This window comes from Poecilia reticulata, chromosome 2, assembly GCF_904066995.2.
Source record: "Poecilia reticulata chromosome 2, P_reticulata-male-v2, whole genome shotgun sequence".
NCBI lineage: Eukaryota > Metazoa > Chordata > Actinopteri > Cyprinodontiformes > Poeciliidae > Poecilia > Poecilia reticulata.
In genome coordinates this window covers 25,277,312-25,304,586 of record NC_088831.1, presented here as the reverse complement: position 1 = coordinate 25,304,586, position 27,275 = coordinate 25,277,312, and the positions used below count along the sequence as shown (strand labels likewise).

Below are 27,275 nucleotides of genomic sequence, written 5' to 3'. Positions count from 1 at the left end.
TTGGTATGACGAATGCCACAGCGCAGAGATGGTCGTTGTTGAACACCGTGCTAGCAAACAACCACCATGAAGCTAGAGAACGACCCCAAAAGCAGACATAAATGAGAGATGATCAAAAACGTTGTGCCGGTCTTGAGATGCAAGATCGCACCATGACCCTGTCACCTGATCCTGAAATAGGTGAGATAAAAAGCATGGGTAACCACCAAAGCCACTCTGATTTAAAAAGAAGAAGAAAGAAAGATTGCTGATTTGTCACGCCATCAGTCTTCTTTTTTAATTTGCATTAAAGATTAAAAAAAATAACTGCAGTATAATTACGAGCTTGGTCTAAATTAAACATATTTCATTTAGACAAAATGAAAAAAAAAAATCACATTGTTCTCGTTTGTATGCATGTACTTGGTGAGTATTTTGAGACTTGTTATCCCTCTCACTTTAATCTTTTTACCAGAACTACAACACTACTATAATGTAGATACTATTTTTTTGCAAGTGTCTTTTTTTTCTAATTAGTTTGCATTTATATTCTAGATTTGATGTTGAGAAACGTTATTTTTAGCTGCTTAGATATAATCCCTGTAATGCATAAAATGCACTGCGTAGCACATATCAAAAATAACCACGTTAGAGCGGTATACTAAAACCAAAACCTATGACAAAATTTCTGGATTTGTTTAATGCTGCCGTTCTATAGAGTGCAATGAAAAATAGCGATACCTTAAAGTCTATTGTTGCACAATTGATTAGATTTATTTATTTTTTTAAGAAAAGATCTAACATTCATTTTTAAAATATGAATAGTGTTTACGTTTGTTGATAAGTTTTCTTTTCTTTCGGTGCAATGCTTTTTGTGTATTAATTTTTATGTCAGTCATATGGTGTAGGAATAATACCTTTATTTTATTTTCTTTGCGAATAAACAGCATTATGAAGAACAAGAAAAACACAGGATAGAAATAAAGTTCTCGAGAAGTTTAAAGCATTGTTTAAAGGTTGAGGTAACACTTTAATTGAAGGGGTGTGCATAAGACTGACATGACAGTGTCATAAACATGACATAACACCTGTCATGAACATGAAGAAGTCTTTATGAATGTTTATGACAGTTGTCATGAAGTGCCATTCGGTAAATAATGACACTTTTAATGCAAAGTTGCTCTAAAAGTTGCATTAAAATCCATTAAAAATGCCGTCTTTGCATGATTTTGTAAATTATGATAATTTAATGCAAAGTTGGCATTTTTAACAGACTTTCAATGCAACTTTTAGAGCAACTTTGTATTAAAAGTGTAATTATTTACCGAATGACACTTCATGAAAATAGTCATAAACATTCATAAAGACTTCTTTATGTTCATGACAGATGTTATGTAATGTTTTTAACAGTGTCATGTCAGTCTTATGCACACTCCTTCAAATAAAGTGTTACCCAAATATTCTTCTTTCTTTCGCTTCAATATTACGCAAAGCTGTTTTACCACTGTATGGCCAGGAGGGGCCAGTAGAACTTTCTTTGGACACCAGATTTATATGGGTTGACGGTTGACCCCCCCGACTCAGTTCCCCTTTCTGGAGCGACTTAACGCCACTGATAGCTATTTTATTTAAGTTAATTCATTTATTTATTTGTTTATTTATTATTATAAATATTTTGGGCTGGTGAATAGTTTTGCTTTCTGGACACAAACCTTTTCGGAATATTTTTCTGGGTGCACTTCCTCCTTTCACCGGATGTTGCTGCAGGAACCAGAAACGCCTGTTGAGTGCCGAGTCTAGCCCTTTGGAGAGGATGCGTGCCGTCTTTTCAAGGAAGGTGCGACAGGAAAACACTGATGAAAAAGCTTTTCTCTCCATTCTACTGATATAAAGAGAGACTATCAGAGGAGGCACTGGCCTGCAGGGTAAGTTTGGTCTCTACTGCAGTTAGCAGGGTTTACACCATTTAGCATGAACGCGGCAAGCTACGTCTGCTAGTGGTAGCTTCGAAGAAAAATACACTTTCTGTAGTTTAGCTGTGTAGAAAATAAACTATAAAGCACATCACGTAATAGCTGCGAACGTGTGCACAACTTAAACACGGACGGCCGGTTTTTTACAAAATGTGACACACGTGTTAACTGTGCAACACAAACATGGGCTACAATGACAAAAGGAACGTTGAGTTTCCTGGCTAATTTGTCATACCAGGAGATACCAAGTAAACTGGTCATTTCAGATCAACTTTATTGCTTTTTATGGTTTCCCATATATTCCCGTCCTAGGTTTAACGGTGTTTTACATATTTGTATTCATCACATAGGTTTTCATCATACCCTTCTTTACTGAAGTTGTTTACGTTCATGTTTTTTTGGCCAGTGTAATCTCAAGAGAAGTAGATCGTAGATCGTAGCATAATTTTCGTATTTTTCTAAATCAAGCATAAGTGTCTTCAACCATAAAACTATTCCTACATAAAATGAAGAACTAGGAAACTTTCACAGGCCTTGTTTTACGTCACTGAGAAGATTTGGTTAAGAGTAAATTTATAATTTCATGTTGACTCTAGTGTCAATCTGTAACACCCTTTTTTCCAGAATGAGATCAATTTACACTGGTCTTTTATTGAAGAAAAAAAGAGGAACTTCCTCTTTATCATCATCTAAATCATCTTTGTTTAGTTTTCACCATGTTATAATGCCGTCCCTCATGAAAGACCTCGCTAAAGTGTTGTATTGACTCTTTCATGCATGTTTGAGAAATCCTGGACTTTTGTGTGGCACCAAGTCGGGAATGCCTCACCGCTTGCTCATACAATTCACCACTTATTTACCCAAAGCTGAGCTCCATCATAAATCTTCGTTCTGCGTTTGACTTCCCAGTTGGAAAAATCAACTGGAACACTCTCTGAAGTTGGATTTGTCTCTGTGACAGTGTGACCCCCAATTATGACTTGTAAGGCTGACTTCACGGTTCAATATGGCAGGGGTGTCAAACTCCTGTCCTCAATGGCCGCTGTCCTGCAGTTTTTAGATGTGCCACAGCTACAAAACACTGGAATGAAATGGCTTAATTACCTCCTTCTTGTGTAGATATGTTCTCCAGAGCCTTGCTAATGACCTAATTATTCTATTCAGGTGTGGTGCAGCAGAGGCACATCTAAAAGTTGCAGGGCATTGGCCCTCCAGGATTGGAGTTTGACACCTGTGCAATATGGCTTCTCGCATCTACTGTAGTAAGCATGGGTAGAAACTAGAGATGTACCGATCGATCGGCCACCGATCATAATCGGCCGATTTCCGTGAAAAAGTGTATGATCGGTGTTCACCGATCACGGTCTCTTGTTGCCGATCACACAAACCGAAAAAACCTGATCGGCACATCTTTAGTAGAAACATGTATTTTACAAGACACAGATGTAAAGTGTGTGTAAGATCAGTGTTACATGGAGCACCTGCAACTCTAAACTGAACAAATAGTTTAGTACATAAGAGGTACTACGATCAATGTCTGTGGGCGTTGCCATGTTGAAATCCCAACTGGAACGTTGTTATCTCGGGTGTGACACCAAACCCAGCTCCGATTTCCGAAGTAACGTCCGATGCAGCATCACCCCGCCCTCCCATGCGCCTTCCCCACACAGCTCCACCTGACTAGCGGCAGCAGCAATTAGCAAACACCTGGTGGAAATCCACGTCTCCTGAGCTTAACAACTAAACTACAAAGCTCCTAACAATGTTTAACGGCACGAAGAATCATTGTTGTGATGACAAGAGGGAGTGTTAGAAAGGGAAGGAGGTGAATTTCTAGCCATCTGATGTGGCTATGATCCAAAGTCAAACTTCTTTTAAGTTGTGGTTGATAACTTGCAACGTAACAACTGAAAGTAACATAGATATATGACTGCTATAAAATTATACTATATGCCTGGAAAATCCATAACACAGTTCCTTTATATCCAGTATAGAGCATTATTGTTTAAAAGGAGTAGCATCTTTGTCTAATCCAGATGAGAAATAACCAATTGTTCACAGAAGATGCACGTGACCTTCAGATAAAATTTAGACCTTTTAAAGCTTGCGATTGTTTTTTCCCAAAAAATAAAAATAAAAACGAAACAAAAAAAAAGACTGTGACAAATTATCTTTCTATTTCATGTTTTGTAGTCCTTTGGACAAAAATAATTTGAGCTGGTCAATATCAGGATTGGGTGGTCAGATCCTAAAGAAAACTAGAAATCTTTATCCTGAAGAGAGAAAAAAGCTGATCAGTACATCTCTACATGTGTTTATCTAGTTTTCATAGTAGAATGTAGAAATAAAGTGCCTAGACAGAGAAAACGTGTAGATACAAAACTTTATCTCTTGAAATGTATAAATAATATCGTTCAGGATGGTGAATTAAGGCATTTGTTCAAACACACATAAAGAAGATATTCTGTCACTTATATTAAATCAGAAATTTGTCAGTACTTGACATACTTAATTGTATTTAATATTAAAATTGCACTGGATAAGTTGCAAGACTTGCGTTTAAAGAAACTGCAACAGAGTCAAATATAATAATTAAGAAACAAACTCTGAATATCTTTGGCATGGATTAGATTGGTAAATAATTATGTATTTTATTGTAACTGTTCTCAAGTAAGATTACAGTTTGATTATTGTAAGTTTAACTACTACGTCTTCATTTATATTCACTCTTTTCTTGCAAATTATAGCATGGACTTAACCATATCACCTGCAGATTGTTTAATATAAACCGACTTTAACAGATGAAATATCTGCATATAAAATAATGTTTCCCTCAATTCTCCACCTCAAACTCTTATTCTCTCTTTGAACTTTTTATTATATCTTCATGTATCTTTTTAATTTTAGGGTGAGTGAGTTAGTTATTTAGCTAATCAGATCAGATTTCAGATAATCAGATTTATTTAAGCCACCAAAGTAAAAAAAAAAAAAAAAAAATCAGATTTTTATCATATTGAGAATCACTTCATATCTAATCATACTGTTCTATGTTTGCCAGAGGACAGACTTATTTATTATGTCCTTTACGTGTGTCTTGCAGTGCCTTATGAAATCTTGAACAATGATGGAGCGAAGAAGAGCCTTAACTATTCCGTTTGTTGACAAGGAGAAGCTGGTATTTGTTAAATTAGTTCTTGATTTTCAGTTTATTTAGTTGCATGTTGCCTTGTCCGTGTATCTGAATCAGAATGTCCTGCTGACTTGTTATGTGGCTACGTTGTCTTATTGCAGTTCTATGTAAACAGTTTATGTCTTTATAAAGCCAAGATTATTTTTTGTCATCTGGTTAGGTTTGTCAGTCTATGTTTGAAAAAAAAAAAGAAAAGCTTAAAACATTATATTCCTCAAAATAAAACATGGAAAGAATTTTGCTTTTAATGCAAGAACTGTATACTGTATCTCCATTATGACAAAATTAAATAGAATTAAGCTCTTATTTATGTATTTAAAATTTAAAAGCTCTGTATATTCAGAAGAAAACTCATATCAAATATGAGACTGGATTGTAAATAATAGAAAATAAGTCTCAGTTCAGTCAGAGGAGAACTCTAAAGAAAAAAATCGTTATACCCATAAGTTAAAATACAGGAAACCTCAATTTGAAGAGTATTTTTTAAATGTTTATATTGTTATTGTTTTGTTTTTTGTTTTTACTTTGTTTGGGAGATTTTAATTTAGACTTTCACAGTATTGTCACAAAAATATTGTGACAATATTATACTGTTAAATTATACTGTTATGTAATTTATAATAATATAAATTATTATACTGTTATAATTTAAAACAATATGTAGAAAATAATTATTTTGAGCTTCACATGGAGGCAGCTAATCCTTCCAATATGAGAAAATGTAGAAGACAGTCTGTTTTGAAAATCAAATTAAGCAGTATTTGTATGTCATCAACATCCTGATCAGGAATGGATGAGGATGATGATGGTGGTGCCTATGTCCGCTGCTATTGTGACTAGAGTGTTTTTCATCTAATTTGTCATCTCCGTTGTTTGTACATGCTGCACATTTGCTCTTTACGTCATTTTGCCACTTGGTGAGATGATCTGTTTGTTCAATTTCATTTTTATTATTTATATCTCATTTTACGTGTTCCCTTTTTTTTTTACCTATGTGTTTTTGCCTTTTTGTTTTTTACTAAAACACTTTTTAACTCTGCTTCCACATGTAACTACTTGAACAAGACTTTCTTAACTAATCACTGTCTGTATTTCAGATGGAAAACCCTCTGAAAATACCCATGGCATGCCTGTCATCAGAGTGCGGGAAGTTAGAAGTACAGGTACAACGACGCTGCGATTTCTCCGACCACTTCAACATGTTTATTGTTGATAGTGGTCAGAAATATTTAATATTTTTTCTTCTTCTCTTAACAGGTCCCCTGGACTGCATTTGCTGATTGTAATTTTAAGTCTTGTAATTCGAGTCACAGAAAAGGGGCCAAGATGTTCGATCACACCGTTTTAAAATGTTCTGACATTCTGAGGTAAACAAGCTACAGAAGTGATATTATGGTTGATTTTTATGTTTTTTAAAAGGAAAATTGGATATGTCTACCCTGAAAGATTTCCCTGTTGTATATTTAATATAGTTAATTTTAACACAAGTTTGACACAAGCCATGAAGGAAAAAGAAGAAAGGTTCTCTGTTCAGATGCGATAGGTTCAAGGTTCTCTGTTCAGATGCGATAGGTTCAAGGTTCTCTGTTCAGATGCGATAGGTTCAAGGTTCTCTGTTCAGATGCGATAGGTTCAAGGTTCTCTGTTCAGATGCGATAGGTTCAAGGTTCTCTGTTCAGATGCGATAGGTTCAAGGAGTTTGCTAATTTTAGCAAGGCAGTATATATATTCTAATAATCATACTTTGGTTAATCAATCATTGCCTTTTCAAGTTTGAAAATAAATAAAATATTGGATGATTATTTTCAACTTTAAGCTGGGTTAGTTGACGGAAACATTGTTTCTAAACAACATGACTTCAATGCCATGTTATCATGACAACCCACATGGCTTATCTGCGTTTCTCAGTCCCTCCCCGTCCTTTCAGCTGGTACAAGTAAGGTTCTGTCTGCCGTAAAGTTGAGCTTAAGCTTGGAAATGTTGACGAGCCACAATGTTGAAGGTGAAAGTTGTTGGAAAACAATTGACTTTTGTGTCTTTTAGGAGGAAGCCACGTCTTATCCTAACAGATGTCTTAAAGACAGAACCGGGTAAGGATTATATGGAGAGGGTAAAAATGAGTAGAAACAATAGACGGTGGTCCAGTCCTCGAAAGGATAATGGCCGACGCAAAGAGGAAGATGTCCGCTGCAGAGAAACGAGGTCCAGTCAGATGGATGACAAGAGCAAGAATGTAACCCCTAAAGGCAAACAGAGGACCTCCACCTCTCATAGGTACGATGACGTTTTTAAAATTACTACCTCGACTGTTCCTAACTTTGGTTCGAGGGCAAGAATCACATTCTGTTAAAAGATGGTTGGCTTTATGCGGCTCAGTGTTAATCCACATATTCATCAATTCATTTTACAACTTTGTAATAACTTAATTCCTCTTTGTCATTATGAAAAAAAAAATCGTACCCATGAACTTAATAATTTATACTTTTGGAATTTAGATATTTCGGGTGAATTATGGAGACAAATAATCATTAATCTTATGTATAGTTTAGTACAAGCCTGTATTTATTGTCAAATATTTAATATTGCACTCCATATATTATTGATTTTGGTTCTGATTCCTGTTTTTACCACTTGACTAAATGAAACCTGATCAAACCAGATATAACTCTAAGCAGTCCTGTGCTGCTTGATGCCATTTATTTAAGGTTAAAAAAAAAAAAAAATCCTCATAAAATCCTCAGTTTTCTCTGTGGGTGAGAACATGATCTGTGTGAAACGCCTGATGGCTGACATCTGCTTTTTAAACAACTTGTTTCATTTCTCCTCCGTTTTGCTGTTAGTTAATGCAGATGTTCAGCAGCATTGTGATGTTTCATAGGGAAAGGTCAAGTTTGTATTTGTTCCCTGAGCAAATATTTTCGTTTTAAGATCATTTCATGTTTGGTCTAAGCATGGGTAGAATTGAGTTTTCCACAACACACTTTTTTCAGAGGAGTTTATTTCTCCATTTGGTACAAAATGTATGGAAACAACAACAAAAGAAAATAACAAAATTTGGAGTTTTGAGATTCTAAAACATACTTCTTTTTTTTGCACAAAAATGGACAACAAAAGTGGGAATTAGTCTTTGTTCCCTAAACTGGTTGATTTTTTTTAAATTTAGTCATAAGCTTGTGGTAACTTTTAAATGGACTTTGGTTGTAATGTGGTGGATAGAATGTGCTGAGGATAATTCTGGGTGTTTTTATCTTTATAGACCAACAACTAGAAACAGAAAACCACAGAACACTGAAGAGGAAGCCAACGAAGAAAACCAAGATATCAAAGAAGTGATGATCAGCAAAGTCAATGAAAAAAAAGACGAGACGTTTGCGGAGGTTGTAGGTGGGTCTTCATTATCTGTGTTATGTTAACAGTGTGTAGATTTCACATTTTCATTGCGAAGTGTAGCCCTTAAAATTCCCTACCCTTTCTCGTTGGTTACTGCCGAAATAAATTCTTAAGAAAAACTCACTTTCTTTCTGCTGGGATACAAAAACCACTTGGTGGGATAATGAGGTTTTCAACATTGAAGCTTTTTCCAGTTTTATGAAGGTGGATCATTTAAGCTGTCTACATGAACTGTGAAATGTGAAACCTGAACAAAATTAGAAATGTCAAAGGATATTTTACTTCCAAGAAGATTTTGTTCTGACATTATAAAACATTGTTAAAGGAGCATCATATTTGAAATAATGTATATTTTCAGATATATCAAAAATTAACCTGTTTTAAATGATCCATACCTTTCTCAATAATCAATTAAAACATCTTTATTCGTTTCAGCATTTAAACACCTTCTTATAATTGCTGAGCAGCTTTTGGATATTTACACTGGCATTTTAACTATGTCATAATGCGCTTCCTCTGGGGTTATGGGTAAGTTTGGATGCCTCTAGTTTTGGGTTCTGTTTTTATCCAAGCAGTTAAAGGTGGAAGTCACTGTCAAGTTTGTTAGGCATTTTGTGTAAGAATAGAGCAGAAAACTGCAACGCAGGGGACAATGTGTTGCTCCATTGTTGTTTTTTTTATTAAAGGATTTATATATTTAGAAGACAGTGAGAACTAGCTCTTTGGCAAGTTACTGTGAGAGACCGACATCAAACCTTTTCCAGACAAAGCCTATAAGCGTTATAGGAAGTAACCTAGCCATAAGCTTGACACAATCATAAAACGTTCGATTGTAGTAAAAATTTTCCACTACAGTCCATATTTCTGTCCCTTTTTCTGTCTCTTTCACAGAAACAGAAATAAGTAGTAGCTTCCTTTAGAATATCTTTGCTAACAAAGAACACGAGAGAAGAGAGAGAAGGAAAACACAAAGCTGTTTGCACTGGCCTCATGTGGGTAGGATGCAAATGTTTTGCAAATATTCCATGTTTATTGGTGTAGCTTTCCCTTTATGGCACTGAGCAGCACAGTGAAAACAGGGGTTCAGATAAAATGATTGAAAGGGAAGCGAAAGGGAAGACCTCGTTAAAAAGGCAGATGCAAGAAATTCTATTAACTGGACCTGGTTTGGTCCAGATAATTGACCAAACCAGTAATCTGACAAGTTTAACATGCCAATATTATATAATGCATATTAATCGCATGGCCTTTTTTGACCTAAAAGGCTGACTCCCGCAGAGGGTTACATAGTTCACAGCATCAAGTTCTTGTGCCAATTATTTATATCCCTTCCATGATTATGCCACCACTACCAGTCTGAATTGTTGTTATTCAAAATTCTGACTATCATTTGAATCTTTGAGCAAAAATCAAGACTCGTAAGACTAGACAACGTTTTTCCACTCCATCGTTCCAGTTTTGTGAGTGTGTGAATCAGGAGTGTTCAAAGTCACAAAGTTAAACTCCAGAAAGTTGCCTTCACCATGTCTACAGGCGGAATTTAAAGGAGATAAACACATAAAATAATACAAAAATGAATTAAACTGGTGTACCTAATAAAGTGGACGGTAAATCTAGTCATCCAGTTAAAATGAAAAACTGCTGCACTACAACGACCTTTGAAACAAAACATCAACATTTTTGTTTTGATTTGGTTCAAAAACTGCAACTAATGAGAGAAACTGCACGCTGAATCTACTTAAAACTAAATCTTTTAAATAAAAATCAGAAAAAAACCCATATGCTGACAAGGAGGAAGAGGTGGGCCAAGTCCCAGGAAGAGCTGGTGCTTATCATCCTGTCAGAAGACGAGATCCAGGTGTTTTCTGGTCCAATCAGCACCAATTACTTGCTGCTGTGAAACACAACAAATGACATCGGGCCACAAAACCATGTGTATGTTTAACTTGACTTCAGCCAAATCTTTTATTTATTTATTTATTTTGAATGATCATAAATGTTATTTTTATGTTCCACCTTAGACAAAAGCGTTTCTGTTTCTCATGCAGACTGTGGGTTGTCACTGAGCTGGGAGCCAGCTGGGGATATATCGGTCTCCGAAGAGATTTCTGCAGATTTCACGATAGACAACTTGACTGGATCAAAAGATATGCAGCACAGTTTGGTATGTACAAGCTTTTAAAACTGAAAATAAGTTGAATCTGTGCTTACTGAGATCTGTGCCTCTGGTGTTATTGTGGTGGAAACTAAATGTATTGGAACCTCTGGCTTAATTAGCTAAATAGAAACCACACTTGTGAATCTCACACAAATTGTCTGCTGCCAGCTTTGCATGTCGCCCTCATGTCTAAGGCCTTCCAGAATGCTTTCATTCCATTCATTCTGTTTTTGTTTCTTAGTTTTATTTTTGCTTAGGAGCTGTCCAATATAATGTTTTTATTTATGATGTCTGAATGTTAAATACTTGGAAGCTCTCACCCCAGTCCATGGAGCCACACTTGATCACTTTGTGCTCAACCTAACATTTGTCACACTGATCACAACATGGCTCTGTTTGAGCTGCTGTTTACTTCACTGCTGCCTTTGAAACACGCTTTGAGACAAAGTTCATGTTGTTAATACAGAGGAAATGATGTTCTGCTTTAATGCCTCTTGGCAAAAGCATCATGGACACGGGTTGCCTCTTGAAACCATCTGAACCATGGTGTGCTTTAACACGTCTCGTGCTGCCAGCAGGTCTGATGGCAAGTGGAAAATAAGCGCAGTGTCCTAAATCCAAGGCGGGCATACATATTTGGAAATTATTGGTGGAGAAAATCAAAATATTTTGTATTAATTTCTTTTCTAAAAACGGCTTCAGACAGCCCACAAATTGTCATATTTTCCGCTGTTTTCAAGCAGTTTCAGCTAAATTAGTTGCTGGTCATATAAACTCTTCTACTTGGCTCTTAATTGATATCCCCCCCTGCCCCCCATCACCTTGCCAAATCTGAGAGACTACTGGACTAACCATCCAAATAAATGTTGACACCATTTTAGTCTGCAGTGTTGTGAGCTACTTCTAAACTTGGAGTTGAGTTGAGCAACCAGTATAGTTAATGTGGAAACTTCAGAGCTTCCAGTCAGATCTAAACTCCACTTCCTTTCATGATGGGAATAATTTTCTTACTCTAACCCAGAGGTTCACAAACTGTGGAACGCGCCCCCTAGGGGGGGTGCCGTGCCATTGCGGGAAGTCGTCTGGATAAAAAAAAAACTGAACGTTGTATGCGCTGGGTTTTTACCTTAGAATGGCCAACTCTGTTATTCCTATGTCAATTTGATCAGCAGTTAAAACTGTTTAATCCGTTAACATTTGGTAACCTGTTTTTCCGAGCCGCCTTTAAACACAACATGAGCGCTACGACGCTCACGCTGGGTTTACACCTGTGCGCCATGAAGGAGACCTGCTGCTGCTGTACGGAGTTGCACAGGTGTGTGTTAGAATCATGGCAGCAAACCAGCAAAACGCAAAAACCTTTTCAGTTTTTCCCCCAAACTGACTGACTGTTGAGTAAAGCTGTTGGATGCAGGTAAAGTTAGTTAAAAGATGACTAGCTAATATCAGCTTAACAAGTAGGCTGTAGGCTACTGATGTTGTCTATGTTCAGCTAGGTACATTCATTTTGCCCCCCAAAAAAGTCGATCTACCCCCCCCAACCCCTCACAAGTTGTTCAATTTGACAGCTATTTGTAATCCATAGGGGGGGCCCAGAAAATGTTTGGAAACCACTGGAGGGGGCGCAGGAGAAAAAGTTTGGGAACCACTGGGGGGGGGGGCAGGAGAAAAAGTTTGGGAACCACTGTTCTAACCTATTACATCAAGATCTTCCAGACTGATCTTTAAACCCTTTAGTGGCACTGAATCTGAACATCCATCCATCCATCCATCCCTCCCTCCCTCCCTCCCTCCCTCCCTCCCTCTTTACACTGCAAAAAGTCCCCTTTCAAAAACAAGAAAAAAAAGTACAAAAATAAGGTACAATTTTCTTAAAATAAGAAAATTATCTGCCAACAGAACAAGAAAATTTATCTTGTCAAGATTTTCTAAAACAAGAAAAAATATCTAACCAAGATAAACCTACAATATCTTAAAATTAGTGTATTTTTACTTAAAACAAGCCAATTTTACTTATACGAGTAAGATATATCATCTTATTTTAAGAAAAATTATCTCAAGTAAAGAAAATGTTACTCGACACTGAAATTCTTGAAATAGCGTAAAATTTTCTTATTTGAAGAAAAATGTTCTATGTATTAAGAAAATAAATCTCATATATTCTATTTATATTAGTAAAATTGGCTTGTTTTAAGTACAAATACACTAATTTTAAGATATTGTAGGTTTATCTTTTCTTGTTTTAGAAAATCTTGACGAGATAAATTTTCTTGTTCTGTTGGCAGATAATTTTTCTTATTTTAAGAAAATTATACCCTATTTTTGTACTTCTTTTTCTTGTTTTTGAAAGGGGACTTTTTGCAGTGATATACCTAAATCTAGTTTATTTTTATTGTTGCATAGGATTAAAATATATATTTTATCATAGCCTTACTCAAGGTTCTTATGCTAAGACAAAAATACAAAAATTGATCCTGTGAATACTGGAACAAGAGATGTTATTGGCTTGCTGAAATGAAGACATGAGTTCAATTACTTTTAACATATTTATTACGTTTAAGTTTCACATAAGCACAATAAAACATGACTACTGGTCAGAATAAAGTCTGGATGGGCATCTGATTCTGAAACAATCCTGTAAAATGACAGAACAATGAAGATCTGACACATCTGCCGCACTCATAAGATGCCCTAAGAGTCAAGCCAACCACAATGAACTTCTTCCAATAAGCCATAGCCTTTTATATGTGGAAGTCTTGCCTCAGTTACAGACGCTGTTCTCAAGACATCCGTCAGCAGCACAGAGAGGAGTGGCCACACACACACACACGGATGCTGAAAGGTGTAGTAGCTGTGATGTCCTCCTTTCAGAAGATCAGGGCAGGCATGGTTCCAATGGCCAGTAGAAAGTTGGTTTCATGATCACCACAGAGCTGAAAAGTGGTCTTGTTTGAAGTTGTTGGGTCATCTGCTAATTGGAGCACAGACAGAAAAACAATCACAAAACAAACCACGTTTTAGGGTCTAATCAGTGTAATGATGAATCAGTATCATAAATTTCTTACCTTGAGAATGTGAAGGATGCCGTCACTTGCATTTCCCAAAGTTTCTTGTATATGGTGCAATACGTGATTGGAGACTTGTCTGGCATAGGCTTCACCATGGCAACAGTTTGGTTTACTTGAAAAATAAAACAAGTCTTATTTTAGTTCATGTGCTCAATTACAATATTACATGAATTCAAGATGGCAAGAAAGTCATTTTAATTAAATCAAACAAGGACTACTTAAATTCACTAATTAAAAATAGTGTTTAAAATATCCTGGTAACAGTGTGAAATATCTAACCTTGTAGACTCAATGCATTTAAGTTTTTTAATTACAGCACATAAAACACCCTCAAAGTTAGTGAAATACTAGGCGGAATTGCCCTTTAACCATTTCCCGAATGAGAAGCCACCTTAGCTATGTTAAAAACGGAAGCTACCATGAACCCGTGTCGATATTATTTTTAAGCCACAGCTATTGTGGTTAATAACTGTTCAAAGCTCATATTTACAAGAGAGGCTCTTTAACCGCGGATGAAAATTGGCATTTCACGACATGCTAACTAGCTTCAGTTAGCTTATCTTAGAAAGACAGACAACTTTAAACTTACCTCTGAGTACAGCAGCTGTAGGGTCTATACACGTAAAAAAAGTCCTCCATCTTCATCCACGTCCAACCGAGATTAGAGAATTTGCCAAAAGAAAATCTTATAAAAGTACAGTAGATAAAAGCTTAGTTAGGCTGTTACAACTGAATTAACCGTTAATCAGGGCAGTTAAATGATCTCTGGCGTTGCCGTTAGTGATGTGCGGATTGATACTGAAATATCGATTCTTTCGATACCAGAACTTAATTCTTTAAAATCTATTTTCAGATCCAAGGATCAATACTTTCAACACTTTAGTAATTTGAGATAATGTAGATTAACAAGAGCAAGTTAGAAAGTAACAAAATTATTGAGATCTTGCCTAAATGAAACGTTGTTAATGGGAACTACTTTTTCTTCCGCCTGGTAAGTATGTAATGTATAATGCCCAAGCGCAGCGTGCTGCTGACGCTCACACACTCAGAAATGGACATGTTGACAGATTATAAAAAAAGTGACACGGAGCTATTTCAGCTGCCATTTTATAGTAGTTTTAATAATTAAACAATGATGTAAACTGCTAAAAAAAATAAAGGGAACACTTAGACACGTTCCCTTTATTTTTTGAGCAGTCTATTTAGTAGGGTTATTACTTTACTAATTTTGTTTTTTTAGTTTGCAACTCCATTTTCACATGTTTTGTATATTTCTGCTGAGTTAAAATAGCTTATAGTAAACAAGATTGTTGTCTCAATATACTTCTGAGTTTAAAATGAGTGCATCAGAGTACATTGTGTTCTTTTTATGAAGCCAAGATATGGATTACATTTATTTTTTATTTAATTAAGAAACAAACTAACTGTCTTTGCACAAAGTATGGGATCTGTATTGCCAATACCAGCTTAAATTTTACTCGGTATTGGATCGGAAAGAAAATCTGTTGTATCGAACATTAATACTATCTCACTGACATTTTGGGCGCTTTCCCATTTGGATTGTATGATGTCATAAAAGGGGTTACAAACATGATGAATAAAATATTGTTCAAACTAATATTAGTAACTTATATTTCAAATTCTTACTTTATAAACCAAAAGTTAAAATATTTATCATGACATTGAGCTAATCAATATTGTTGATTCTAATCTCATTGTGTGGAAAACCAGCCATTTCAAATCACACATCAATAGAAATTTCATGACATGTCAGTAAGTGGTCCCACATCTTGCATCAAGAAGATCACTTTAAGGTCCACAGCAGACGGAAACATGCCAAGAATTATCTTGATATATAAACTGATATTGTCTCTGAAATTGTTGTGTTAAATGTCAACCGTTTAAATATTAAATTATAATTTCCAGTACACTCTGCCAACTCATACAAGAACATAAGTTCATGTTTTTTTTTTTTTCATTGACAATAACACAAAGGATTCCATTTGGACATAGTCCGTTTTAATTATCTGAATACATTTCATTAAGTATGTGATTTCGCTTTCTGTGCTTGAAATAAGAAATTTTTACTTATATAAAATAAGTTCTAGACTTGAACTTTGATAGGTAAATATTGATAATCTAGATTCTAGCACATATTTACTCATAATAAGTAATATTTCTTAATATTAAGCTTTTATATCTTACTGAGATAATTAAGTACAAAAACACTTAAAATAAGAAAAATATTCTAACATAAATCCCTCTTGGTGAGAAAAATTATCTTGTCAGAAATAAAATAAGAAAAATCTCCTTAATTTAAGATATTTAATCTTACTAAGATTTTAGTTTTTGCAGTGTACACCCTTGTCCCTCAGTGGGGTCGGGAGGGTTGCTGGTGCCTATCTCCAGCTAACGTACCGGGCACGAGGCGGGGTACACTTCATAGTTTAATAGTTTGCTTTGCAGGTTCGTCATCCTACTGCTTATTCCTAATGCAAACATCGACGCTTTGGTGACCAGATCTTTTATTTAGTTTTTTTTACCCTCTCCATACTAATCATTAATTCCTGTTTTAATTTTTTGATGCTCTTTTAGTAGTTTTTTTGTGGACTTTCTTCAAGTTAATTTTTTAACTTTATTTAGTTAGTATGAATGGTTTGTTGAACTGTTCTAAAATGTAAACAAGTTTGTAAACAAGTTTTAGATTTAAATTTTTCTTAGAACAATTCTTTTCTGCGTCATTTGCCGTACGTGCCAGAAAACGTCGAGCGTGCCATTTTATGTAAAGTCCCTATTATTTTACAGGAGAAACAGTTTATTAAAGTGTTTTTTTTTTCTTTTTTAAATGGTCCTCATTTTTGAACTTTATTAAGTCCTTAATCTCTTACAGAAGCGTAAAAGGAAGGATCCCGGCCTGCAGTGTAATGGGATGAGCAGCCCTAAACGTCAGTGTGACATCGTGCTTTTTCAAACCGAAGAAGCAGGAAAAGACGGAGAACAGGTCCCAATGTCTGTCGGTCATTGTGAAGACAGCGAAGACGACGTAGATCTAGAGAATATAGATCGTTGTATTGTACAGTTCACTGTTGGGGGAGAAGATGTCCCAGTCATCCCTGAAGGCATCATTTTCAGCAACAAGCTGAGCTTATTGGCTGCAACTGAGACCAGCACGTCTGATCCCAGTGAGTAAGCAAATATGTTGTAGATAATTCTCAGAACTTTTTTTTTTTTTTGTTTGTTTTTTTGCGCTGTTTATTTTAGTCAGGTATTGAGTGGCATTTGGACCAAACTTTCTAAACATAAACGGCTTATATTTGTCAGATTTAAGGATGCGCATGTGGATGAGAAGTCAGATTACTGTAGATGCCGACTGTCGACTTACTTTTTAAAGCAGGGGTGGGCAACTCCAGGCATCGAGGGCCGGTCTCCTGCAACTTTTAGATGCGTCTCTACTTCAACACACCTGAGTCAAATAATGAGGTTGTTGACAGGACTCTGGAGAACCTGACTGCACGTAGGAGGTGATTAAGCTATTGGATTCAAGTGTTGGACCAGGGTGACATCTAAGAGTTGCAGGACACCGGCCCTCGAGGACCAAGTTTGCCCACCCCTGTTTTAAAGTAACCTGGACAAAAGTGTTAATTTTGAATATAAGGTTAAACATATTTAAGCTTTCTAAAGGCAGTTACCTTAAAGGTCTCCTTCTGTTAACATTTTTAGTCTCCTCTTCTGTTTACTTCAATCTGCTGTTTTATTTCTGCATCCAGCCTCTGGTTACAAGCTTCTGACTGAATTACAGCTCATTTTTCCAAGATGCCACTTCAAATAAGGGCTTTTATGTCTTTGATTTGAACCTGTAGGGTGAGTAAAGTAGTAGAAATCCTAAGGGAATTAATTTTAATTTCCCCCCCATTTCAGTTGTGTTGTCCAGTGACGACGAAGAGAACAATGACGATTCGAAATGTCTCAGCCAATTGGTCGGAGAAATGGCCTCTGAGGTCGACGCAGTCGTGTATAGAAACTCCTCGAAGGAAGCTGTGTCCCATCTGGAGAAGGCTTTAGACACAGAGGACATGCAGGTTGGTGCAGCAGTTTTCATTCAGTCCATGCTTCCTCTGTACAGGAAGGAAACTTCATGTTGTTGACACCAGGCAGGTTTGTTAATGTACAGCTTCAGATGATTTTGGAATGTTTTTTAAAGACTTTGCAACTTGAATCAAAAAAAGTTGTTTCTGACCTGCATATCAGATCAACTTTTTTTTTTTTTTTTTTTACAAAATCTTGATATTTTGAGGCTGTAATTGTGTCACAAAATGATTGTCTTTAGCCAGGAAGTAAGCAGCAACTTTTCCGATTGTCCCACTGAAGTTTTCCATCTCTTAACATCTGAAGAAATAAGGAACTTGGCATTTTAAAAGTTTTTAAGGTTGATCTGGATTGTCTGTATAGTGCCATAAGGGCTTGATTGCATTGCAAAATTCCCCCCCTCAAATGGACTGAATTAAGGCTGTTGTGATTCCTCGAATGATTTGAGTACCTCGATTATTAAAATTCCTAGAGGAAAAATAATCTGCCTCGAAACCTCGTTAAGTTGTTTTATTATTTAACGTGCGATGTTCCGCCCGGGTCATTATCATGGCCGGGTTCTTATCGTTTTTGGGGCAGCAATAAGGATCCTCAAACTGATGCCTGGAGGGCAGCAGCTTTTGTAAATGTCTGGGCAAAGTGAGAGTTTATCTATTAAATCGACTGAAGATGAATACATACAATAAAAACTGGAGTATAGACATTTTTATAAGCGCATCTATGAGGTTGCCTCTTTATTATAAAATTTAACATAATTTCAGATTTTTGTATAATTTCTCTTCAAGTTAACTTAGAAAGTGAGCTATTGTTGTTACAGGTTAATTTAAAAACACAGCTGTGTATTCATATCATAAAAATTGTCTCTGTAAAGAGCTGAGATGACGGATTAGACATCAGTGATTTACTGAAAATTTAATTTTCCTCCATAGTCTTTGTAACGTCAACACCATATGGGTTTAAGCAATCTCAATGGTGCGCAGTATGTTCTTCTGTCATTTGTGTGTTTACCACTAGATGGTGGCAAAGTAATGAATTAAAGAGGTTTAAAGAGGAAAACTGCAACGTTAAAATGCAAACCCAAGTCAGGTCTTTGTGCCTCTGGTAAATCAGGATGTGATAATTATTTGATCATAACTTTGTTTTTGTTGTTCAGGTTTTGCAGCTGCTGATTGAAGAGAATCCGCCTTCAGCACCAGGTTCTCCTGCCTGTGAGGTGGACTACTCCTCTTTGAGCGTGCCTTTTTTGTCCATGTACTGCGGCTGTTACAAAATAAAATCAGCTGGAGGCCTCATGGTAAATCCAGTGGAATAATCCTGAGAGATTTTTACATTCAGTTTCTGGTTCATAGAGTAACTTTTTCTTTCCCTTCACAGATTTCAAAACATAAGGTTATCATGCCAGTTAAAGGTAACTTTTGTATTTTTTTGATCCACGCGACTGATGATAGTCTGCCCCTCGTCATTCAAACTTCTTCCCTTAATTCATGATTTGTACCATGATTCCTTTGTTTGTGTCCTTTTAAGATGGTTTTGTTGGCCATTGTTTGTCAGGCTTACCTGTGACCTTTGCTCCAAATTGTTTCAACCTTGCCAGTAAAGGAACTTGTTTTATCTCCTTCTGGTCAAGCTGTCTGGGTCCCATCTTAGTGGTCTATTTTAGTTAATTGTCTTTGTTCTCGTGGATTAGAACTTTTAAGACCCCACCATCACTTTCAGCTGAATATGAAATATATTCAGTTTTTTTTTTTTTAACAGTTAATGCGTCTAGTGACATTTCATTGATATGATTAACTATTTAAGGCATTTTTTTGGGGGGGGATCAATCAGAAATCCCTCAATAAATAAAATTAAGCAACACTGTTACTGCTTGAATTGGCATTTAAAAGCAATAATTTTTATTTTATTTATTTTTGAACATCAGGAGGTTTTACCGTCTCTGTGTAGGATCACAGGTTGCTTGGCGTCTCGGATAACAAAAAAGAGTAAAACGACTTGTTATGTTTTTATTTTACCAAATACTTATTACAAGTTTCTGCATGGCTAGTAATTAAGAACTATAAACCAATATCATATTGCAAGGCTCGGTAATTGAAATGTTATCTGCACATGTCCAGTGTTATGTTAAGGTGAAGATGCACATCTTTTACTGATGTATTTGTAAATGCAATACAACAGTAAAAACAGCAACTTAATATTTCAAATATTTTAAAAATGGTTCGTCTTCGCCAGTTCTCCAACAGTGAATTGCATTGTGTGCTGAGAAGCAACAATCCTATCAGGACGTCTTGTCCCAGACGTTGATGTTTAACATCGGGCATCTGCTCCAGATCTTATTAAAGGGAATAAATCAAATGGCATTTATATGCCTGCAAACTCTGTAGCTTTAAAGTTTTTATCTGTAGCAGACTTGACTAACTTACTAGTTAGCCAGGACTCTGCAGTTTATTCTTGTTGTAGTTCTAGGAAATAGTTGGGAGAAAACTTACTGAATACAATGTTTTACCACTTTTAAACTTGGTGTATGGCTTTAAAAGTCATACAATTTAATGAGTAGTGTTTCAGCTGCTCTCGCCACGGCTCCGTTTCCTACCTTGACAACCATGACCGAGCACAGTATGCAAAGCAGGTCGCATGACGCCGCGTCACAGGCCAACAAATCAACAGGTGTCAGAGTTGAGTTGTATCAGGGATTGTTAAAAATTAATTCTTGGATCAGATCCAAAAGATGAGATTTTTTTTTCTTGGTTCAGTTTAACCTAAAAACTGTATTTGTGTGTGATTGAAATTTTAGACTGGGTTTAAAATTAATCAGGCCTGATCCCTTCCTGTCCTCAGGCACAGGTGAGCAGCTGAGTTTTGAGCGCAAAGAGCTGAGGAGGTACAGCGTCTGGGATCAGCAGGAGCTGGAAGCTCGAGAAATTCACTTTGGAGACGAGGATCTTTCACCGCCTGGCGTCATGCTGTTCTTTGTGACAGAAGCTGCTGCTGCTGCTATACACCAGGAGCTTTATCATATGTGTGTTAGTGAAGATGGACCCATAGACTCCGGTGAGAAGGGAGGAAGATGTAAAAATGCGTTTATTGGCTGATATGTATTTATTTGATAAATGAATGTTTCGTTTTACCAGGAAAAGCCAGCCCCTTCATCCTGCTGACTCTCAAAGATCCTTTGGAGGGAATGGAAGGAGCTTTGCTTCGCTCTGTGTTGGACATCGACTGCATCAACAGGATGACACACGAAAACAGCATTGCTAACAACGGCGTCGGACTGAGCAGTTTTTTGGACATTGATGCTCCAGTGCTTTCCATGGATGAAAGTATTAAGCTAATTACAAGAACTGGAGTGGACTCGCATCTGCTCTCCATACTTGGAATAAAGAGCTCAGATTCTGATGTGAGCGTGGGCCTGGACAGTTCTCACTACGAGGACGAAATCCCCACCGCCCACATCTGGGTGGACACCAACTATGATCAAGACGAGGAGCAGGATCTCGACATGGTGGCAGAAGATGGAGAGACGGAGGCCGAACCAAAGGACGACCAGGATGATGAAGAACCAAAGACTCCCTCTGATGTAAGTTGTTTCTACCTTCTTTTTTTTTTAAATAGTCTGAATGTTTAGAAGATTCTTGCACCTGTTAGGTATGGGTCAGGAGGAAGTTGTCATGGTATGATTTCTGAGAGGAAATATGAGATGTTTGCAGGTTATATGTTTTTAGGACTGTTTCTTTACACATTTTAACCTTTTAAAATATTTCAACTTGGCATTTTTTGCTTTGACATTTTGAGGCTTAAGTTTTTGCTGCGACTTTTCCTTTCGTCTTAAATATTTTGTACCTTTTAAACGCCTTTTAGATTTGCTTGAAAACTTCAAATCTACTCAGAACTTGGAAACATTAAAAGATTTTAATCCTTTAAGTACCAGCTTTATTTCATTACTAAAAAGGAGGTGAGACTTTAATGGTTATTATATATGGATTTGTCAAAAATTCTCAACAAAATTGGCTTGAACATATTTTTTGTAGTGTCAAATACTTGGAACACTTTGGTAAAATGCACCTCTTATAATTGTATTATCAAACCATGAATTAAAAAATGTTAGCAAATCATTTTGAAGAAAAGTAGTGAAAACTGGGAATATTCATTGTCGTCCACCAGAGTATTGAAATTCTTGTAACGTCTCCTTTCACCAACAGGGTGTCCAGATGGAGGATCTGGTTTTACAGAAGAGCACTACTGCAATTTCTTTTGTGACTGTTAAATGAATGTGTTTCTCCTGCTACCTCTGATGGCATTGCTTAAAAACCTCAATATTAAAAGAATAAAAAGAAATTGTAACCATCAAGTCCTAAACGAACCGAAAGATTTGGCATTCAAATGGGTTAAATGACACAAAAATGACAGTATTAGTACTGCGATGCCAAAAATGTACAGAAAAATGTAAAAATAATTTGGATGTTTTACAGGTTTCTGATTATGCTGTCAGGTTTTTTTTAACCTGTTTTTGAAACAATTCACCCCAAGTTGTAAGTTTGAAAACCTCTAATTAGATGCATTTACTCCCACAGAGCAAAAGGGAGGAAGCCAGGCCTGTGTACACAGTTTGCCATCATAGAAAAATTGGATCCTACTCTGTATCTCTCTTTAAACCCGACTCCAAATGGAGTAAATATAAACATCGGGGACTGACTCAAAGGTAAGTGACATTACTCCCTTTACATCCGTATGTTGTCTGGTTAAAACAAGAATGTCTGCTAATTTGATTATGAATATAGGTGCTACTGCTCTGCAGTCTAAAGTTGTAAAAGCAAACTATTGATTTTTTTTTTTTTCATAGGTTAATTCAGTTTCCACCACCGCCGTTGAAAGGGGGAATAACTGTGACATTGGAAGATCTGCAGTGCCTTGATAGTGGGCAGTACCTCAACGATGTCATCATTGATTTTTACCTGAAGTAAGTGACGGCTTGGCCTGTCAGGCGATTTTTTTATTTTTTCTTTTGTGGTGAAAAAAACTCTCTGAATCAACCATTGTGTGATGTGTACATATATATATATATATATTAAACAGATACCTTATCCAGAATGCATCTGCTGCTATTTCTGGGCGCTCCCACATCTTCAGCAGCTTTTTCTACAAGCAGCTGACGCGCCGGGACAACGCCAGCGAAGGAGGCAACAACGACTCGTAAGGGAACCGGTGTTGCATATTTAGACTAAAAGACTTGTGTCTGGAAAATTTAAACATAATTTACAAGGTATTATAACTCCCTGAAATATTTTATGAACTCCTTTTAGGAGTATTTGTTTTTAAGAAGGTAAGAAGTTGCCCATTTCTTTTGCACGGGCAACAATTTCTATTAACTGAATGTAACTGAAGCATTTTTTTTTTTTTTTAGCAGTTATTTAATGAAATTGTTTAGATCATCTAGGAGCTTTAAATTGTTTCTCTGGCAGCTAAATAGAGAGAGGCTATGAATGAAAATCTGATTACATTTGTTGGAAAACCAAAACTCTGTTACATTTAGCCAATTTAAGAGAAAGAGGCAAACGTTGTACTAAATCAACTAAGAAATATTTCACCACACCTAAAATTGAACATCTTTCATTTCCATCTCAGTCCTCAGACCTAAATCCAATAGAATATCTGAGGTTATCTGATGAGGATATGAGTCGTCTCTTTATGATCTGCAGAGGAATGGCGCTCTGTAAGCTCCAACTGTGTGAAAAAACTAAGTGATGCTCTATTGACACAAATATATTGTCTAAACTTTTGTCTGTGCCAGTAAGTAATCATTTTTCACTACTGAATAGATTTAGTCAAGATAAAGGTTGAGTTTTTTTCTACATAATTTAGTTTACGCTTAGACTGCTGCAATAACAAAAATGCCTTTATTTCATCGCTTGCAATACACTTAAAGCTTACGTTGTATATTTTTAGTTTTTTTTCTGTCCGTTATGAATAAGAACTGTTTTATAACTTCTGTTTAAAATAGACTCAGTTGTCAGAGGCAGAGGCGGCACCAGCGAGTGAAAACATGGACCCGACATGTGGACATCTTTAAAAAGGACTTCCTGTTTGTGCCTGTTAATCAAGAGTAAGCACAAAACTCACAAAGACATGCGTTTGACTTCCATTTGTGTACAATGTGTGACCTGCTGCTGTACTTTTTTCTCCAGAGCTCACTGGTATTTAGTTGTCGTTTGCTTTCCTGGGCTTGAAGAAACTCAGATGGTGGACTGGGTGGGAGAGTCGCAGGGTCAAAATGAGGCCCAACAATGTAAAGGCTCTAATGATCATTCAGAAATCCTGGTGAGACTAGACCCCAGTGACAGTATGGAAACAGAGACAGGTAGGCAGGCACACCTATAATGGGATCAGTATAAAAATGAACCTGCTGAAGCCAGATTGATTATTTTTTTGTTTGTTTTTTTAGAAAACGGTCAGGATAAAGTGGCCAAAGACCCACCACCTCCTTGTCCAGTTGTAAGAACAAATTTTATTGTGCTTAACAGAAATGTTTTCTAATTTCTAAAAAAATTTTTTTTCACCATTTACCTGATATTGTCTTTTTTCTTTGTAGAGTTGCACAGAACATACATGTGTGAGACGGACCGTTTGCAGAAGGTGAGTTTCTCTGCCACCTCAGCAACGCCTCGTCATGCAGGCCTCAGCAGTTTATCATACAATCATTTACTATAATATGTTTAATACTATCCAGTTTGTTTTTTCTTCAGAGGCTTTTTGTGTCTTTCAGTCATATTGTACTAAACACTTTTGTTGCTATGTTAACATTAGCTCCTGATTAGGGCAGTAGAAACATTTTTCATGAAGAAAAGTTCTAAGGAAAGTAGCTTGTTTTGGTTTTATTGAACAGGCTGACTTAGATTTTGTTCTTTGATGCGTTACTATATATAAGAAGAAGCACAGTTAAAAGCTGGGTGAGAACTGTGATCACAGGTTGGCACGTCTTTCTCCTGCAGGCCGTGTATTCTCATCATGGATTCTCTCAAACTTTCTTCCCACGAGCGGATCTGCAAACTCTTACGGGAGTAAGTTGAACACTTTAAACCTACAGTGAAGGTGTTTGTGAGTAGATGGGTGAGGGAGGGGAAGCTTTTCTGTCCTACAATCAGACATTAACAGGTTAACTTTGCTAAACACTGTTGACACTTTAACTAGAATCCTGTGATCTCGTAAGACTAACATTAAAGGTTTTGATAAAAACACCAAAGGTGTTCAATACAAGTCAAAAAGATTTTCTTTCACCAGGATGGAGGTTCTGTGATGTGTGGACTTGTTCCTCTTCACTGCCTGGCACCATCAATTCTTTGGACAACCGTTTTAAATACATCTGGTTAAGTTTGTCGAGATGATAAATAACGGGTCCTTGAAATGATCTTTTATCAGATCGGCACAGAAGTGCTTCACCTGGCACAAAATTTACTTTCATTTATAACCATATGAGCACAAACCTGAATAAAGTGGCTGAATTTCTTCATCAGCATGTGATCCAGCTCTGCAGAGGTCTGAATGAACCATTTGTTTGACTCTGGGATCTTGGAGAAGGGATGTGTGGGGGAATCCCTGATCTAGAGAAATTGTAACAAAAGATGGCTTCTTCCTCCCCAGGATATTTTGTTGCAACTACTTCTAATCATTTTTTATTTTATTTCCTACTGTGTAAATCTTCTAAAATCAAAGTTTGGGGTTAAGAAAAAAAAAGTTCAGTGTGGGTTTACATTTCTGCAATAAACAGTTATCAGGGATATTTGCCAGGAGGTTTTGTTGCTGTGTGCTGAGCTGATTCGTGTGTGTGTGTGTGTGTGCTCTCCAGGTACTTGCAGTCAGAATTTGAGGTTCGTCGTGGCTCATCCAGGGAGTTCGGTTTAGATCAGATGAAAAGCTCACATTGTCAAGTTCCACTTCAGGATAACAGCAGTGACTGTGGCCTTTACCTCCTTCAATATGTTGAGTGTTTTTTAAAGGTACAAAGCTTAACTTTATCGCCCTTAATTTTATTGGATAATCTGATATGCTTTGAAAAGAATGTCATGCTTTTTGTTTTTTTGTTTTTTTTTTAAAGATGAGCTCATAAAATGATTTGTTGTTCCGCAGGACCCTGTGGTGCATTTTGATTTACCTCTGCAGCTGCAAAAATGGTTCTCCCGCCAAGTGGTTCGGAAGAAACGGGACGAAATCCGAAATCTGATCCTTAACATTTACCGGCATCAAAACCTGGACAGTATAAACACATGAAGTAGCTCTGCTGCTCAGCGAGTCACATTCCTGAAGTCATTATAGAGCATTGCTCATAATGAGCAAAAGACAATTTATTTCAGTGTAAACTGGAACACGTTCCTCTGAACATGATTCTTTCATGTTATTGGTTTCTTTAACCAAACCAATAACAGTAACTCAAATATTTGGTAAGTAGAAATCAAAAATGTCTGTTCATCCAACCAATTAAGGCATAAAGATTTACAAACTGACAGGTTGCTGACTTTTTTTTTTCTGAATGCTCAGTTGACTTTTATAAAAATTTGTATCTTAAAAATTAAACAGAAGCTGCATTTAAATATTGGTTTGAAAGTGAAAACAGGACAATGTTGGAGCTTAGTTCACAAAGAAAAATTGAGCGATTGGAGTTAGTTTACCTGCTTTGTTGATCTTACGTGTGTTGGGTTTGTACGAGTTAAAGATGATCTGATTATTGTGATGGGTTTATTCCATCTGTTTACCAAGACGTAAACCTCTGCATTGTAACAAGGAAGGAAACGATTCAGTCATCTCTATGCTGTGAAGCAAAACGTTTACTCTTTGTGCACAAGAAAACCCAGCACTGGTCCCACGTGAAATGATGCAGTCGACATAAATTATACCCACTTACCGCTTGGCTTCATTATCTCTACAGTAGGGTTAAAAATATATATATATTGGTACAGATTTTACAATTGACGACATGAAGTTTAACTTGTTCTCTTGCGGTCAAAAAATTAAAAGCATTAAAATCTCAACTTGGTGACATTGGTTCAGTTTGCTGTTTAGATTAGATTTTTAAAACTTATCACTTTAGCCCCAGTTTGCTGCCTTTACTGCTGTTTGAATTTGTCATAAGACATGACGCCTAATTTTATTTTATTTCATTTCAATTTTCCACATTCTGGCTTCTTGTTTTATATTTATATTTTTAACTCAATGTCTGTAATTGAATTAGTTGTTTAGGATGAATGTGTGTGATGAACATCAGTTAGCTCATCCCCAGAATGCAGTTTGGTTTCTGTTGTGCATTAAAGCTTCTTGAACAAACTAAATCCAACTGTTTGGTATTTTTGATTTGAAATGAGCAAAACTCAGTGGAAAATTTTAAGAAATCCACAGATTTAAGAGTATTCTTTTGCTTAATAGTTTTTCCAACTTTGCAAATGTTT

The 27,275-nt window shown here is 36.4% G+C and overlaps 1 protein-coding gene and 1 long non-coding RNA gene across 4 annotated transcripts; one reads left to right on the top strand and one right to left on the bottom strand.

Moving 5' to 3' along the window:
* The first annotated feature begins 1,721 nt into the window (after positions 1 to 1,721).
* LOC103479511 (SUMO specific peptidase 7) lies at positions 1,722 to 27,158 on the top strand. Of its 3 annotated transcripts, XM_008433989.3 has the most exons (23): positions 1,722 to 1,904; positions 5,053 to 5,127; positions 6,240 to 6,305; positions 6,400 to 6,509; positions 7,186 to 7,416; positions 8,399 to 8,526; positions 10,581 to 10,696; positions 16,649 to 16,940; positions 17,677 to 17,837; positions 18,998 to 19,138; positions 19,219 to 19,252; positions 20,680 to 20,892; positions 20,973 to 21,418; positions 22,413 to 22,540; positions 22,682 to 22,798; positions 22,915 to 23,031; positions 23,840 to 23,941; positions 24,024 to 24,196; positions 24,281 to 24,330; positions 24,428 to 24,471; positions 24,828 to 24,896; positions 25,682 to 25,832; positions 25,963 to 27,158. In XM_008433989.3, the coding sequence occupies exons 2-23, from the start codon at positions 5,074 to 5,076 to the stop codon at positions 26,101 to 26,103; spliced, it is 3,084 nt and encodes a 1,027-aa protein (XP_008432211.2). In that variant the 5' UTR covers positions 1,722 to 1,904; positions 5,053 to 5,073; the 3' UTR covers positions 26,104 to 27,158. The 3 variants fall into 3 exon arrangements, with proteins under 3 accessions (XP_008432211.2, XP_008432220.2, XP_008432229.2); XM_008433998.3 differs by lacking the exon at positions 5,053 to 5,127 and having other exon boundaries at positions 1,723 to 1,904; XM_008434007.3 differs by lacking the exons at positions 1,722 to 1,904; positions 5,053 to 5,127; positions 6,240 to 6,305; ... (1 more) ...; positions 7,186 to 7,416; positions 8,399 to 8,526 and adding an exon at positions 10,230 to 10,467.
* Positions 13,409 to 14,761, bottom strand: LOC145554185 (uncharacterized). The gene is made up of 3 exons (XR_014090227.1): positions 14,348 to 14,761; positions 13,756 to 13,870; positions 13,409 to 13,661 (listed from the first exon to the last, which is right to left on the bottom strand). It is a non-coding gene; the product is annotated as an uncharacterized LOC145554185 (long non-coding RNA).
* Positions 27,159 to 27,275: the final 117 nt, after the last annotated feature.